The sequence below is a fragment of the Zonotrichia albicollis genome, chromosome 6 (genome assembly GCF_047830755.1).
Source record: "Zonotrichia albicollis isolate bZonAlb1 chromosome 6, bZonAlb1.hap1, whole genome shotgun sequence".
In the NCBI taxonomy this organism is placed as follows: domain Eukaryota; kingdom Metazoa; phylum Chordata; class Aves; order Passeriformes; family Passerellidae; genus Zonotrichia; species Zonotrichia albicollis.
The window spans coordinates 8,134,777-8,150,090 of record NC_133824.1 but is presented as its reverse complement, the minus strand read 5'-3'; the positions used below and the strand labels follow the sequence as shown (position 1 = coordinate 8,150,090).

Here is a 15,314-nt window from a genome sequence, read left to right as displayed (position 1 = left end):
GAGGAAAAACATAATGGAGCAAATAAACACTAGATTTGCTCAAAGTCTAGAAGGGTCTTATTTCTGACTGCTAACAGTAAGAGATGCTAATATAAAAAGTATAAAAAACAAGGTAACTCATTCTTCACAAATACACTAGGTCTGAATTACATTGACCAACATCAGGAGTAACTTTCAAGATATTAAGGCATAAAATACATTTTAATTTATGTCTGAAATTAATTACTGGAAAAGCAATAGAATCCCTCAAAGTATTACATTATTATAACAAACATGTCTTGAATCATGCTATCAAATTAAGTAATGGGCACAGGATTAGAGTTATCTTTAAAATGTTTTTTGATAACATCTATTCAGATTCAGTGGGATTTCTGGTTTTATAAAGAAATCTTCTGCTTAAAGCTTACAGGTCCACAGGCATTCCCTCTGTAGCTATCCAGGCTGTTGCTATTACAACCATCCTAGAAGATGCCAATTTAAACTTTTGTTCATGGCTATATAGCTAAAATATAGCTCAGCTCTTTGCACAGAAATATGCAGCGATTATAATGAAGTAAAATTCATCCTGCAATCCTCCACCTACAGTCCCTGTATTTAACTGGCCAGGGAGATATAAAAATAGAATATCAGGTACAGAGACATGTAGAAAAAGACACTTATTTCTTATAAGGTGCTGTGATGCCCTTCACCACCCCAGCCCTGACACACATCTCACTGCCTATCTGGTAATTTCTACTCCTGAATACATTTTGGAGATCATTTTGACTCTACATGACAAGACAGATATTTGGCTCTTTCCCTTTAGACATATGCCCTTAAGAATCATTCTGAAACAACAGTAAGGTCCAACAACTTAGGACATAAACAAATCATGTCTAAATGGACACTGACAAGCCAAAATGCCCAAGGTTGCTTCTTCTAGTCCAACAGAAGTCTGTCTTTAAAAGTAAAAAATGAAATCAAGTAATCTCTTTGTGATATTTTCAAAATAAATGCTACACATTCTTCAGAAGGCAAGTGATATAACCTTGAAATTGTCCTTAGGAGAAAGAAAATTGTTTGAATTTCTGTCCAAGTCAAGTGGGCAAAACAAAAAACAGGCAGGACAACTATTATATTTTTAAATCATCACTAGTTTTATCACAGTGTTTTGAGGACTGTCATTTTCAAACTATGACTTCAGGCAAGTGACATGTTCTGAGATCTCACCAGCTCTCCCAGTGCTGAGACTGGTGAGCACTTGAACAACAGCTCACCAGGAAAGACAGAGAAGGTGATGCTGGCAAGTGACAGCACATCTACCCCATGCCTTGAGTCAGCTCCATGCAGCTGCCAAGCAGAGCCTCTCTTAAGACAAAGTGTCAGCACACCAGTGAGTTCATGTACTGGGGAGCTACTGGGCATGATTTGAATTTGGTGTCATTTCATCCATTCAATGGGACAGAGAGCCCAGACTTCTAATTTGTTAGAGAAATTAGGCATTGACCTTGTTAATTGTTAAAATTGCAGGCTGAAACAGGCAATCTGCACTTTGTCTCACCTCTTGCTGCTCCTTTATTTCAGTCCAGGGTTTCCTACATCTGGAGCAGGGCAAGTCTTCCCTCCATGGCTGACAGATGCTGCCCTTACATAGACCATGCCCACTAGGACACTTGGGTTCCAGCATTAACTCTGGCTTCTCATAACTGGATCTGAATCTTTATTTTGGGGATTCACATTTATCACTCTCAGGCCTATTTAACTTAAATTTTATATAGAATAGGATCACTTTGTAGTTGTACAGTGCTTTGCCTAAGGTTCTCCAGACAATTTAATCTTTCCAAATGTCACTTGAATCTACAAAGATCTCCACTAAATGAATATGCCTCCAGGCAGAATGAAATCTTGCTGAGTATGGTGACAAGTTATAGAAGAGTTAAAGTAATGAACAGCTACAGCACCTTACTTTTGTCAGAAGGAATGGATACATTAAAAAGGTTTCCTTCTACTTGGGAAATTTCCATGTATTTGAAAAGCATGTCAAACTACAGCAAACAAGTTAAATGCTGCTGTATCTTGTAATTAAAGGAAAATTATTACTCTCTGTAGCTAAGTGCAAAAGTCATTAAAAATAGGCCTCATACATAAATAAAAAGAAAAGTAAAGAGAGGAACATTTTCAAGACTGACTATAGCACCTGCCTTTGGTCATCCATCAGTGATGCTTAAGCCCCCACAAAGTAAAGATATCTAGATATTCCCACTGCCAGAGTTAACTCGTGTGAGTTAGACATTTGTATTACTTCTTGAGACAGAGGCTTCAGAATCTGTTACCTCACAAGATGCTGAGATTCATGTTAGTGACAATTATAGTTACTATTACTGTCCAAAGCTTATGAAGCCTAGATCTCAAGGATCCAAACAGGAAGCCAAGAAAAATCAGAGAGGGCTGGGACTCTATGCCTGAGTGATCCACCCAGAGATATAAACTACGGCAAGGATGGGGAACCAATGGGGCTGATATTGTTCAGGTTATTTCTTCCAGTCTGTCACTCTTCTTTTTCTCCATTATTTCTGTCAATGCTACAATACACTCCTGTGTAGCCCTCCAAATAGTTTTGAAGGCCATGTATCCCCTCAGCAGAGCAAGAATGAGACTCAAGAAAACACTGAAATCTACAGAAACCAAGGAATAAACACGTACAGGTTTCTGTGAGTTCTGGATCAAACCCTGAGCGAGTAGTGACATAACAAGCAGCAGGACCTTGACTTGTCCTCTGACAGCAGAAATACAGAGTTCTACCATCCCAGCCCATCTACTCTAGTAGAAATATACAAAATGAACATTCAAACCATAATTATTTTAAAGTTGTGGTAGCAGCACTTGTTTGCCAGAGATGATACATCTGACTGCACAATTATTCATCTCTATATATTTAATTCCAAGGAATGTAAGGAAAGATACGTACTGCTCAACACACATTTAGACTATTGCAAAGCACACAACCAACATATCATCTAAATGAGGATGTTGCTTCTTTCTAGCAAGTGCAATTCCCCACACAAGGAAGTATATTTTTGATGGTCCTAAATCAAGCTTCCAGTAGGGAAGATTTTAAAATATTCTTGTATTGTAACGAAATGTTCCCAATGGTGTTGTAATGGAAGAAAGAAAGAGAAAAAAAACCATCTCCTGGCAGGAAATTAATTATTGAGCATTCCCCTGCTTGACAATGCGCTCCTACATTCTGTGAAGGCTTTCCATTTTTCTCTCTCAGTATGTGGAGAAATTCACTATGGAGAATATACAATCAGAACAAAGAGCACGAGGGTATCAGTTTATTAAACGCATTTAGAAGCTAAACACACTGAGAGGGAGGAACTTGGTTTGTGCATCACCACACCTAGTGTTTATTCCTTCTTTATATTCCTCTCTCCTCTTCTCCATTAGATTGTCACTTCTGCTTCTGTTCTCTGAAATCATCTCTGCTGAGAATGGAAGAATTGTGCCTGGCTTTTAGCATCACTTAGCTGACACAGTTTTGAAATGTCACTTCCTACTTTTAAAAAATCAAATGGAAAATCTCTTGATGGAAAAGGAAAATAGAAGCCCATCATTACATACCTAAATATCAAGATGTAATTCCATTTTTAAACTCTTTTTTTTCCACCCCCAAGTCCTGCCCATTTAGTAAATTTTGCCCCTTGCTGTCAGTTTTAGTTTCCCTGTGAAAGAGCTGAAAAATCCACAGCGGCCATAATTTCACACATGACAGAACATATAGCTCCTGAAGCTACTTCTGCAGCCAGCACATGCACCTACAACATCTCAGTTTGGTGGGATCATACCACTGCAAAAGCATCTTCATGAGAGCAGACGCTTCCCAGTAACTGGCATCTTGGATTGTTCCTGGGTGTGGAACAACCAAACTAGAGGGAAGATGCAACAGACTGAAACAACATATGCTGTCTTCAAATAGAATTCATGTCAGCAGTGCTCAATAGCTCAGCTAAGACATAATGAAGAAATTTGCAAGAGAAATAAACAATTTTCACTTTTTAAATCAGAGCCAGAAAGGGTGTGGAGAACTACTACAGCAGATGTCTGTGTGATTCCTGCAGAAACCTTAATATCAGCTAGGCTGCCTGAGACCCTTTGAGCCATCAGCTCTTGGGCTCTTGCAGCACTTCCAAGTTGGGCAGGATGGCTCAGACACAGCGTGGCTGCACTGCCTCTGCCTGCCTTGCACACCTCACACCTCTCTGTGCATCAGCCCAGAAACCTCCACCCTGCATCACACATGCCAGTGTTTGCACGTGTTCGTCATATCTGCAAATATTGAGCTGCTGCCTCCCATCCCCTCCTTACTCCTTCTTGGGTCTGAATAAACATGATGGGTCCCCCAGAGACCAGGAGGGACCTCCACATATGCAAAATGTCCCAGTGAATGGGAGCATTCTGGAATCAGACAAACCATCCCCTTGACACTCTAAGCAGAGCTGGAGTTACAAGAGAGTGCTGCAGGAGCTGGAGATGCAGCAGCAGATGGGGATCTCCACTGCACAGGTCCTTCATGGGGCTCTGGGCAGCAGGGCCTGGGGGGTCTGATGGTGCTGATGGAAATGCTCTGTTGTCCTCACCTAGTTTTTCATCCCAAACTTTTGACTTTCTAGCACATCAAAGCTGTTATTGATTCTACAACTGATAGACAATGATACTAGCACTTATTCAGATGGCATTGTTTTGAGAGGGGAGAGTGATTTTTGAATTATGAAGCAGAAGAAAGTTTAATTACCACATATGAGCATAGAGCATATGCTGCTATTTTACAAGAAACTGTTCTGAAGAGAAGCACCATGCTCTGCCACCAAGCTCCCAAGCGACAAAAATCACACTCTCACGAGTATCAGACTCGCCATCTGTAAAATGTTTTTCATCTCTAGAAGATAATGTGAGAACTATGTGTTACAAATCATATCTTTTTTGACAGCTATTATCACTTGCTTTGGAGCAGCACCTTAGAACAAATGCTTTTTCTGCCCTATAAGAGCTCACATGAGGCATGAAACTTCTTAAAAACCTATTTAGCAGTGCAAGCAAGGTGATAATCCATACATGTTTCAAAATTTCTCTTGGATGATAGGAAGAGAACAGGAGGTTTTTTTTCATGAACATAATGTCATTCAAAGGAATTTGCTCTGTAGGATGACATTCTCCTACACAACTACAGGAATTTTAGATGGGGCTGTGGGCATTTGTACTGTGTGCATCTGCATTTTAAATTCCAGAAAGAGAAATTAACTATTCTCTCACAAATGGGAGGCAAAGCCAAAAACATACTACTCTTTCTAGGAACAGATTACTTTTGTATTCCTTCTCAAAAATGCCCATGAATTAAGGATTAAACTTGGCTTAATGACTACAGTTTTGAGCAGCAAGAGATCAGAGGCAGGCCAGCCATGTTAACATAATGAATAGAAAGAGACTGAGAGAGAAGCCAGGAACATTGAGCTACAATGTAATGAGAGACTCTCAAAACCCAAGGGGAATGCAACCTGGAATCAACAGCCCTGACTGTGCTCAAAATCTGAATTTCAGAGCGCAGGATGATGCAGGTCAAAATGATGTGGAGTGACCCCAGCAGTAGCAAACTGCATTAATATACCAGAGCTGAAAGAACAGCTAATTTGACTCTCTTTTCTGATAAATTATAACATCTTCTATAATCAATCCAAACCAAAACTAATTTCCAGCAAGTCTACTGCTCTGCCAGTAGACAGTGCCTTAATATAATTATGCACAGACAGGAAGAGATAATGACCTCTGATTCAAGTCTATTATTTTTATGGAACATGAAGATACATCACAGTATTATGTGAGCTATTGATTAAGATCAGTATGTTACACTGAACAAGTTGTTCTCCCATAAACCACTGCTGTTTTTTTCCTCTTCCATCGAGTCTTGCTGTCCTTTCCAGTCACGAGGAGTTACCTGGTGAGGGGCAAATATAACTTGGGAGGAACTACTACTACGGCGACATTGACACCAATCTACATTCAGAGTCAGGTATTTGCATCCCTTCCGCCGGCAGAGCCTGTAGCAGAACAGGAGAGCATCTCGCAGATGATTTATCCAAAAGCTCTGTCCATGTTTATTCAACAGTAGCATATTAGAAGATACATTGAGTCCTCTGATAGCGGCTTCGCTTCCAATCGCGGCCCCGAGCCGTGCCCTGACTGCGGCCGGGTGACCCCAGGTGTCGCAGGGGAGCGGCGGGCGGGCTGTGCCTGTACCCGGGGCGCCCCGGCCGGGCCCCGCGGGGACCCCACGGCCCGGTGAGCCCCGGAGCCCCCAGATCTCCCCCGAGCCCAGCCTGAGCCCGCACCCCCGCCCCGACGGCCCTTGGGGGAGGCTGTGGGTGGCAGCAGCGCCCGGGAGACACGACAGTGCCGCCCCCGCAGCATCCCCGGCACCGGAGCCCCCGCGCCCCGTCCCTGCCCCGGCGCCGCTCCCCGTCCCAGCGCCGGGATCTCCGCGGCTGGACGGGCAGGAGCCGCGTTCGGGGGAAACTTTGGCCCCGCCGCCCGCCCTCCTCCCCCGGCCCGGCACCCTCGCCCGCACCGCCCCCGCTCCGCGGAGCTGCGGGAGCCCGCGCCGGCGGCCCGGGGGCGGCGTGAGGAGAGGAAGGAGCGGCGGGGGCGCAGCCGGGGCCGGAGCGGGCGGGCGGGGGCGGAGGGAGGGGTTTCTGCGGGGGTGTTGGTTTACCTTGGAGGTTCTGCACTCGGATGTCGCTGATGTGCCCGATGAGCTCCTCGCGCTGGAACCAGTCCCACTCCTGCCCGGCCATAGGGGCGCGGGGCCGGGGCCAGGGGGGCGGCGGGAGCCGGCGGCACCGCCACCGCCGTCTTCACCGGCACCGACGGCGGGCGCGGAGCGGAGCGGAGCGGGCGGGGGGGCGGCCCCTCTCCGCGCCGGCTGCGCCCCGCCCCGCGTCCCTCCCTCATCCCTCCTCCTTCCTCCGCTGCCACCGCCTCCCTCCCTCTGCCCGCCCGGCCGGGGGTGGCGGGGCCGAGCGGGCGGGGGTCCGGCCGAGCCCGTGCCATGGGCAGCGACGTGCCCGCCGCCCCTTCCTGCCCTCAGCCGCCCTTTCCTGCCTTCCCTGCCCTCAGCCGCCCCTTCTTGCCCTCCCTGCCCTGCCTGCTCTCAGCCGCCCCTTCCTCTCCTTCCTGCCCTCCCTGCCCTCAGCCGCCCCTTCCCGCCCTCAGCCCGGCCCGGCCTGGCCCCGCTCCTGCCGCCCCCTCGGGCGCAGGCCGGGACCCCCGCCCGTCCCGCCGCAGCCTGCCCCATATAAACGCGTTTATTGCCGAGACAAGGGGGCCGCCGGCAACGCCGAGCCCTCTTGCCGTATCTGGGGACAGAAGGAGCGCTGTCCCCAAAATAAGTGTCATGCACCCACGGCAGCAGTGGAAGAACAAAAGTATGAGCAGCAGAGGGGTTTTACTCGAGGGCATGAAATCAGCGCCACTACACATTAAAAACACAGTTGCATTCGGATTTAGCTTGCTCTTGGTAGTCTGTTCAGGCTCTCAAATTTCCTTTGAGGTGAATTCTCACATTGACTGCCTTCACGTACACCGTTTTTCATCCACCTAGGACAGTAATTGTTACCAAGGCCCTTCGGTGTCACTGAGATTTGTTCTCTACAAACCTGATGAACAGCTTGAGCATTTCATTTGCATACAAAGCATTTCATTGCAATATACCACTATTTGTACCTTCGTGCAGGTAAACAGCAAATTTTGGCATGATCCAGTCAGACCAGTATAGCATCAAGAGTTAGACTAGCAAAACGTGTAAGCGAAATCTACAAAGTTAAATATAAACAAACGGGGATCTAGAAATTGTGGTTCTTTCAAGTCTGAAGTGTTTATGTGATCCCAAGCAAACACTCCACACAACCAGTTGTTTCACCCAGCTCAGGAATGCATCGCTCTTCCCACAGCCTGCTCTGGTGATTTTGCCATTACGGCTCAAAATCAGATGGAGATGGTGAGAAAGCAAAGTCATCCCTTAAGCATCTCCTAAGGATTCGTCACCACTGGAACATGCAGCAGTCAGCTCTCCCAAAATGCAGTCTCCAAGAGTCTGAGGCAGTCTTCAGCTGTTTACATATCAAGACTGGAAAGTTTTGCACAGATATAAGGACACATGAATGCCATGACAAAGAGTTTATAAACCTGAATGTAAGGAGCAAAAAAACAGCTTGTGGAAAAGAAAAAGTGTCTGAACTCAAATAGATTTGCTCAAATCACAATACCAGGCTTTGCCTTCATTTTACACTGGGAGGACCTGTTTTTTTTCCAGGCATTATCCAAGTGGGCTGAATGCATCAGTACCACATTTAGAGGTGGAGCCGGAAACTGAGCAAGTGTGGCTGTGGGAAAAACAGGTGAATGACTTCACAGCATCAGTGGAAATACTGTCTGCCAGAGGTGCCTGGAGATCCCTCACCCACACTGCAGCTCAAAGCAGGATTACTCCCAGAGCCAGATGGGGACAGCTGAGGCTTTGTCCCATTGTGCGTGAGCATACTCCTGGAGCTGGGGTGCCATGAGCTCTCTAAATAGTGCTTTCCATTCTGCACTGGCCTGCTTGTGAGACCTCTGAGTGGCCATTTGCTATGGTCAGCACACCACAAATTAATGAGGAGAAGGAAACCAACCTGCAGCCTTCCGCTGCAGAATCATAGACTCACAGATCTGGAATTGTTTGGGATGGAAAAGACCTTTAACATCATCAAGCTCAGCTGTGAAACTAATACTGTCAGGCCACCACTAAGACATGTCCCTGAGTGGCACACCTACAAGTCTGTTAAATACCTCCAAGGATGGAGATCCCACCATTTCCCTGGGCAACCTTTTCCAATGCTTGACAACTCGTACAGTGAAAAACTTTTTCCTAATATCCAATCTAAACCTCCCCTGGCACAACCTGGGACTATTTCCTCTTGTGCTGTCACCTGTTACTTGTGAGAAGAGAATAACCCACCCCTGGCTTTCAGGTGGTTGTGGAGAGCAATAAGATCCTTCCTGAGCCTCCTTTTCTCCAGGCTAACCCTACCAGCTCTCTCAGCAGCTCCTCCGAAGCACAAGACCTGTGCTTCAGACCTGTCACCACCTTCTTTGCCCGTCTCTGGAAGTGCTCCAGCTCCACAATCACCTCACTGTCTTCCTTGCAATGAAGTCCCCAAACTGAAAAGGATTCAAGGTGCAGCTGCTCCAGTGCCAGGTACAGGAGGACAGTCACTGCCCTGCTTCTGCTGGCCACACTCTTTCTGCTGTAACTCCTCTCTGCCTGCCCCGGCTGACCTGTGATGTTACAGCTGTGATTCACTGTTCTTGCAGATGTCCCTAGAGCTAATTACTGCCTTCACCCTCCTCCTTGTCCTCCTGCAAGAGCTGCCCACCTCCACTCTCACGGTGTTTGAGGGTGCAGCCACGTCACTGACATCTCCAGGCCTGCCAGGTGGCTGCACTTGACCTGCTCAGTCTGGGTCTCAGAGTCAGGCTGGGTTTAAGATGTAAATGATTAACACTGTGAACACAGGGAAGTTAAAACTTCCGCTTAGAGAGAGGAGAAAGTCATTAGACCATGCTTAGCTGGGAAAACACCTGCTCTGTGTTGCCCTGTGCAGTAGCAGAGGTTGGTGTGGTCAGGCAGCAGCACAGGCTGGGACTGCCAGCTCCTCCTGTGCCAGTGGAGGCAAAGCCATCACACAGCAGCCTGCCCTGCCCCTGCCAGCGTCAGGCAGCACTTCAGCCTGGGCTTCAGCCCGTCTGCCAAGTCTGATCACTCCACTTTCAGCCCAGCACATCAATACAAGCTGCATCAACCTCATGGTACAAGAACACCATGGACCATGAGGTGCTGTGGAGGAAAAGCCTGATCCAGTTTCACTTAACAGGTGGGCAGGGAAGGCAGCAGCCATGTCACCTACATACCAGATATGTGTTTATCCATACCAGACTTTCAGATGGCTCTCCAGCACCTTTCCCAAATCAGCTTTGTGGTTAGCACAAGCCCTCGTATGTAGAACCTCCTTTGAGATAATTATAAAAAACATTGCCATATATGCAGAGCCAAGTGCTCCAAAGTAGAAAGGTAAGCCTCTAAAGTTGTAATAACATTTAAAAATTGTAAGATCAACAGGGCATTGTGTATAAACTTTTTTTTTTAAAGTTTTTAAGTTCTTCCCTGCAACTTGGGGTCTGTGAACCAGCTCAGCAAGAAATATGAAATCTGAAATTCTCACATAAAGCTAGAACACCAAATCTTATGTTAATTGTTGTAAACTCTGTAAAGGCTTGTGAAAATTATCTGTGAAAATCCTATATGCCTTCTAAGAAGTAACTGATTGTATGCAGTGAGGAGTAGAGAACTTCTCTTAAACAAAAAGTGATTTTAGATTTTATTAACAAAGTCCACTTGCCTTTTGATGTTAAAGGACTATTCTATAACTGAAAAAGCAGGTTAGATTTAATTAAGTCCCTTGGCTCAGACTTGTTACTTAGGGCAATGCTGTAAACACTTGGCAGAGGCTCTGAACTATAGTAGCTGGTTTCTTAAACAAAGTGTTTTGTCACATATGAGAAGGCAGAGAGTCTGATATGAAGTTCATGGGGAACCTACCACTCTTCTGCATTGCCTTTATCTTTTTTTTAGTGTATGCAGAATAAGGATGTTAAAAAGCTTTTAGTTTCCTATCCTTTGCCTATCTTACCAGTGAGTGATTTAATGAGTTGAATTCTCAGTTTGAGAAGAAAGTTTACCCTTGAAGGTTGTGTAATAGTAGGGACAAAGCCATCAAATTCTACAGCCCAGCTTTGTGTCTGTCCAGATGGAGAATCCTTGTGATTCCTGATAAAGTGGCAAGGGAAGCTATCTGACACAAAGGAAGCAATTTCTGAAATTAAGGAAAATATTTCTGCCATTGTAGCTAATTTGTTTAGCCTTAATAAACAGAGTTCTACATATGAACAGTCATTCTAGGAATGGATGTTTTCCTGCTTTTGTTTAAAATAGTTCCAGACCAATGGTGACCAGAAAAAGGTGTTGTCCATCTTGAAATAGGTGAAAATATCTTGCATTTCAACCCAGACCTCAGAGAAGTGTAACTTCCTATCCAGCCATGCCTCAGCCATCCATGTCTGCTCAGACCACAGAGCTACAAAACCAACTTTCCACAGATCCTTTCTAGACTTCCCTCTGTCTACATTCCCAAAACATCCTTGTTGAGTGCCATGATCTGCAAGATGTTTCTCTGCCCATGACAAATTGTTTTGGGAAGGGTGGTTGGCATTTGTGTCCTGCTCCTGCACTACTGGCATTGTCCTTGAGTCCTTGCCTGTACTTCTGCCTTGTTAAAGGGGCAGCAGAGTGTGTGAGGATATCACTCAACTTTTAACTCTTTTTCTGTAGGCTTACTGAAGCAAGAAGACTGAAAATGGATGCTGTCTTACCCTATTGCTGAATGAGAAAAAAGGAGGAAATTTAAAGTGTGTAACACAGGAAACTAATCCACATTCTTATTTAACTCTTGTATTTTACAGATACATTGCAACCTGACTTGAATGGTCACTACATTTTAAGGCAATAATCATGCCCCTGTAGGTCTCATCAAGATTTTATTTTCCTTCCTTAGCCCATATCTGAAATACCAAGCAGGGCCAGCGCAGAGAAAAGAGTCATTAGCTCTCCCAGATGAATAGGTAAGCAAAGATTTATTTCCTATTATCCTGTCTGACAGCAGCCACCCCATAGTCTGGCTCTGCTGCCCACACACATGTAAACAATGGGAGGGGTACCATGTAAAACAGACTTTCAAAGCAAAACACAAAAAAAGGAGAAGAAAAGACAGTGTAATTCAACCAAGTCAAGAGGAGACACTGAAATAATATAAATGAATAAAATGAATACCAGCTAAGAAAGAGGAGTGTTGTGCCCCACTAGACCCATCTTCCTCTTAGTCCCTTTCAGATGGAGAGGTGATGACACTTGGCCCTGCCTCAGTGTACCACCACTACAAACTCTGGAGGTTGAGCAGCCTCCCTCTGCTGTGTCTCCTCCTTCCCTGACCCCCAGAAGTCCACCATGTAGGCCACCCTGATGAGCCACAGTGATTCACAACAACTGGTGCCACATTCTGGCAATAAACAGACTATGGAAATTGCTTGAAGGTCTTCATGTGCTCTGCATGAGTTTCATCACACAGTCCATGAATAATGCCAGGAATTACAGTGGCTTCTGACTTGGAAGGTGAATTTGTTTTGTTTGCTTGCTACCAAGGTAAATCTTGTTTGGACCGACTTAGTAACAAAATAATTTGGTTATTTCCAAGTCTGGGTCTTTTGGAGTGGTGGGGAGGGATGACAGGGACAGCTTTCATGTGCTGGAGCTGTAGAGGTGAGTTCCTTCTGATTCTTCATCAGGACAGCTGGTGTGGTGGGAGCAGGGTGTGTGGGTCACTCTCAGTCAGGGTTGTGTGGGTCACTCTCAGTCCTCCCTCTTTTGGTTTTTCATTTTCTTTGGTAAATGTGGTTTATTTTAAGGTGTGACATATTCAGAACATATGTGCTGTACTTGACAGAGGCAGTGGGAAAGGCTGTTCTCTGGTCTTCAGGCTGGTTTTCCTACATTCAGTTTGGTTTTCTGCTGTTCTTCCATGCAGATGAAAGTTGGAAGAAAAGGAGAGTAGTTATGTAAAACTCATTTGAATATTATGTACTTGTGGAGCTGATTTCTTTTCTGTTGCCATGAGCCTTTCATTCAAAATCTCCCCTTACTAGGACAAAACCCATCCTTGATTCAGGGAGGAATTGACACAGAAGAAGTTCTATCTAGGTTTTGGAAACTTGTTTGTTATTTTTCCCATTTTATTCTGCCTCTATTTTCCTTCTGTTTCCGATGGATGCGGGATGCGCTTGTCTCATCCATGTGACAGTATTGTGTAATTCTGCCCCTTTGAGCCTGACTTGCTCTTACTCATCTGTGACCAGCTGAATTCAGGACCTTCAGATTCCCTTCTGTGTGCTCCAGCACACCATGAATGTTTGTTTCCCCAGTAGATGCTGAACAAAGGTTGCAATGTTTACCAGTAAAGGGATCGTTTGTCCAGCTCTAGAGGTTGTGTACCACCCTAAAGGCAGGAAAAGATGCTTTCACCTTGACAGCATCTGAGCATCTCCTAGGAGCTTCCATCTCTTCAGAATTCACTCCTCTAACATGATTTTTATGGTTTCATTCTGTCTGGTCTCCATGCAAAGGTAGAGAGGCCAGCCTGGTGCAAGCAGTGCCTTAAACAATAAGGAAATGCAGGGGCCAATTCTGTGTCAGGGCTTCCTGCACGGAGGGAGAGAGGGACAGCAAGCAGAGAATTGGTGTGGGGATGTGTCTGCAGATGGGGTGGTGGCAGAAGGGTCCTGCAGAGCAGTGTGAGCTGGTGAAGCTGTGCAGGAAGAAGCAATCCAGCCGGATGCTGCTCAGGGGTGGCCATCCCTGCACAATGTTCAGCTGCAGGTCACCCTGGCTGGCCTGGTTACCTTCTTCTGCTGAATTACCTTGGTTAGATAAAATTGTGGTTCATTCATTTTAGATCCCAGAGATACAAGTCAAGGCCTCTGCAATCGTACTTTCTGGCAAAGACTATTTCTGGACATAACTACAAATATTTAATGTGGGGTAAATTATAAATCAGCCTTCTCCAACACCAACTGAAAATGAATGCTTCAAGTGAAAATGGAGATTGCCTGGTCTGCTTTTTACCCCATCAATATTAGCATTGGAAGCATGGCATCAGGTAATTATTAGTGTTCAAGCACTGCAGTTGCTGTATAAACAATGCTAACATTGCTGACTTTTATACACTGCTTTCCATCTGCAGATTTCAAATCTCTTGTATATTACAATTTTCTGTAATTGCCTGGCATAACCTGTCTGAAACAAAATCTACAAGCCCTGAAATAATATTTGATATTACAGAAAACAACCAGTATATTTTTGCAATAAAATGTTTGTGGGGGAATGAATTATGTGTGATCTATTCTGCGTACTTCACCATAGTAACAAAATGAATTGGTTTCTTAGAAGCCAGCAGGCAAGAAGGCTTCTTTTGAACTGCCTGACCTCTTTCACAGCACTGGAGATGTCAAATATTCTTCAAATGCAACATTCAGCTAAACTGCCTGTCAATGCAGCACCCTTCTGAAGCAATTCAACCTTTCCCTATTTGTTTGTTTCTGTTTGAAGAAGGGGTTTCAATTTTACATCCGATGTAAAGTCAGCTTGATTGTGAAAGAAATGTGAGAAGAGCTTCCTTCACTGACCTTCCCAAACATTATTAGCTTGGAAAGTAACAGAAATATATAAATGCTTCAAGTGGAGGGGCTGTACCCTGTAGCTGATAAATAAACTGATAATTTTTTGAGGTAAGAAATGGATCATTCCGATGCATAACCTGCCAGACAGAGGCTTTTGCAGTATGAGATGCACTCACTAATGATTCCAAGCTCTTTCAGAGCAGGCATTTTCAAACCTTACTTATATTTCACTGAATATTTAATGTTGCAGTTCTGCCAGAAGCCTCTGAAAATAAGGAGAATTAGAACCCATCAGTCATTCCTTAGCAGAAGGAAGTTGATGATTTAGAAAGTTTCTCTTTATCATGTTTCAAAGTGTGACCTTGAGAAGTGCTAGGAATGTCCTTGTGGTGCCTATAGAGGCAGTTTAGAAGTCCTGGTTGGTGGTATTTCACCTGAGCACAGTTAACTGCAAGCATCTGTCAGGGTTTGTCATCCTCTAACCAATATGCCCTTAAAGACTAATCACCTTCCAAGTCATGTTAGAGATCACACAGTGGAGCCTTTACTTAGGCAGGTGTTGATGTCCTTGCTTGGCTGTGGTCAGCAGGGCTGGTTTGGGGAGTAGCACCCAGCCAGGAAGTGTGTCCAGGGAGAGGGGGCTGCCTGGTTCCTTCTGACCTGTTCTTGTCCTCTTTGCCAAATGCATTTTCCAAATCAAGCTCTGGATTTCAAACCCATCCTTTAAACAGAAAAATCTAGAATCTGGAGAGAAAAAAACCAGCAATATCTTGTGGGTATGGAGTACCAAAAAGAACTTTCTGTGCTCAGTTTGTAGGTGTTGGTGTGTGCATGAAGATAGCAATGCAGGATAGAAATGATGGATAGAAATGAGGATAGAAATGATGACTTGCCTGGGGTTCAGTATAGGGGATCTATTAATGTTGCCTTTCCCCATGTCCAACCTCCCTCTGCAACAC

The 15,314-nt window shown here is 45.0% G+C and overlaps 1 protein-coding gene across 2 annotated transcripts in view; it reads right to left on the bottom strand.

Moving 5' to 3' along the window:
- The window catches only part of CLMN (calmin), a 73,652-nt gene extending 66,669 nt beyond the window's left edge, over positions 1–6,983 (bottom strand). The window contains exon 1 of one of the 2 annotated variants that reach the window (XM_005483190.4): positions 6,746–6,983. In XM_005483190.4, coding sequence (XP_005483247.2) covers positions 6,746–6,827 — 82 coding nt within the window. In that variant the 5' untranslated portion in view covers positions 6,828–6,983. The remainder of the gene's footprint in view (positions 1–6,745) is intronic. The other variant, XM_005483189.4, reaches the window with a different exon arrangement.
- Positions 6,984–15,314: the final 8,331 nt, after the last annotated feature.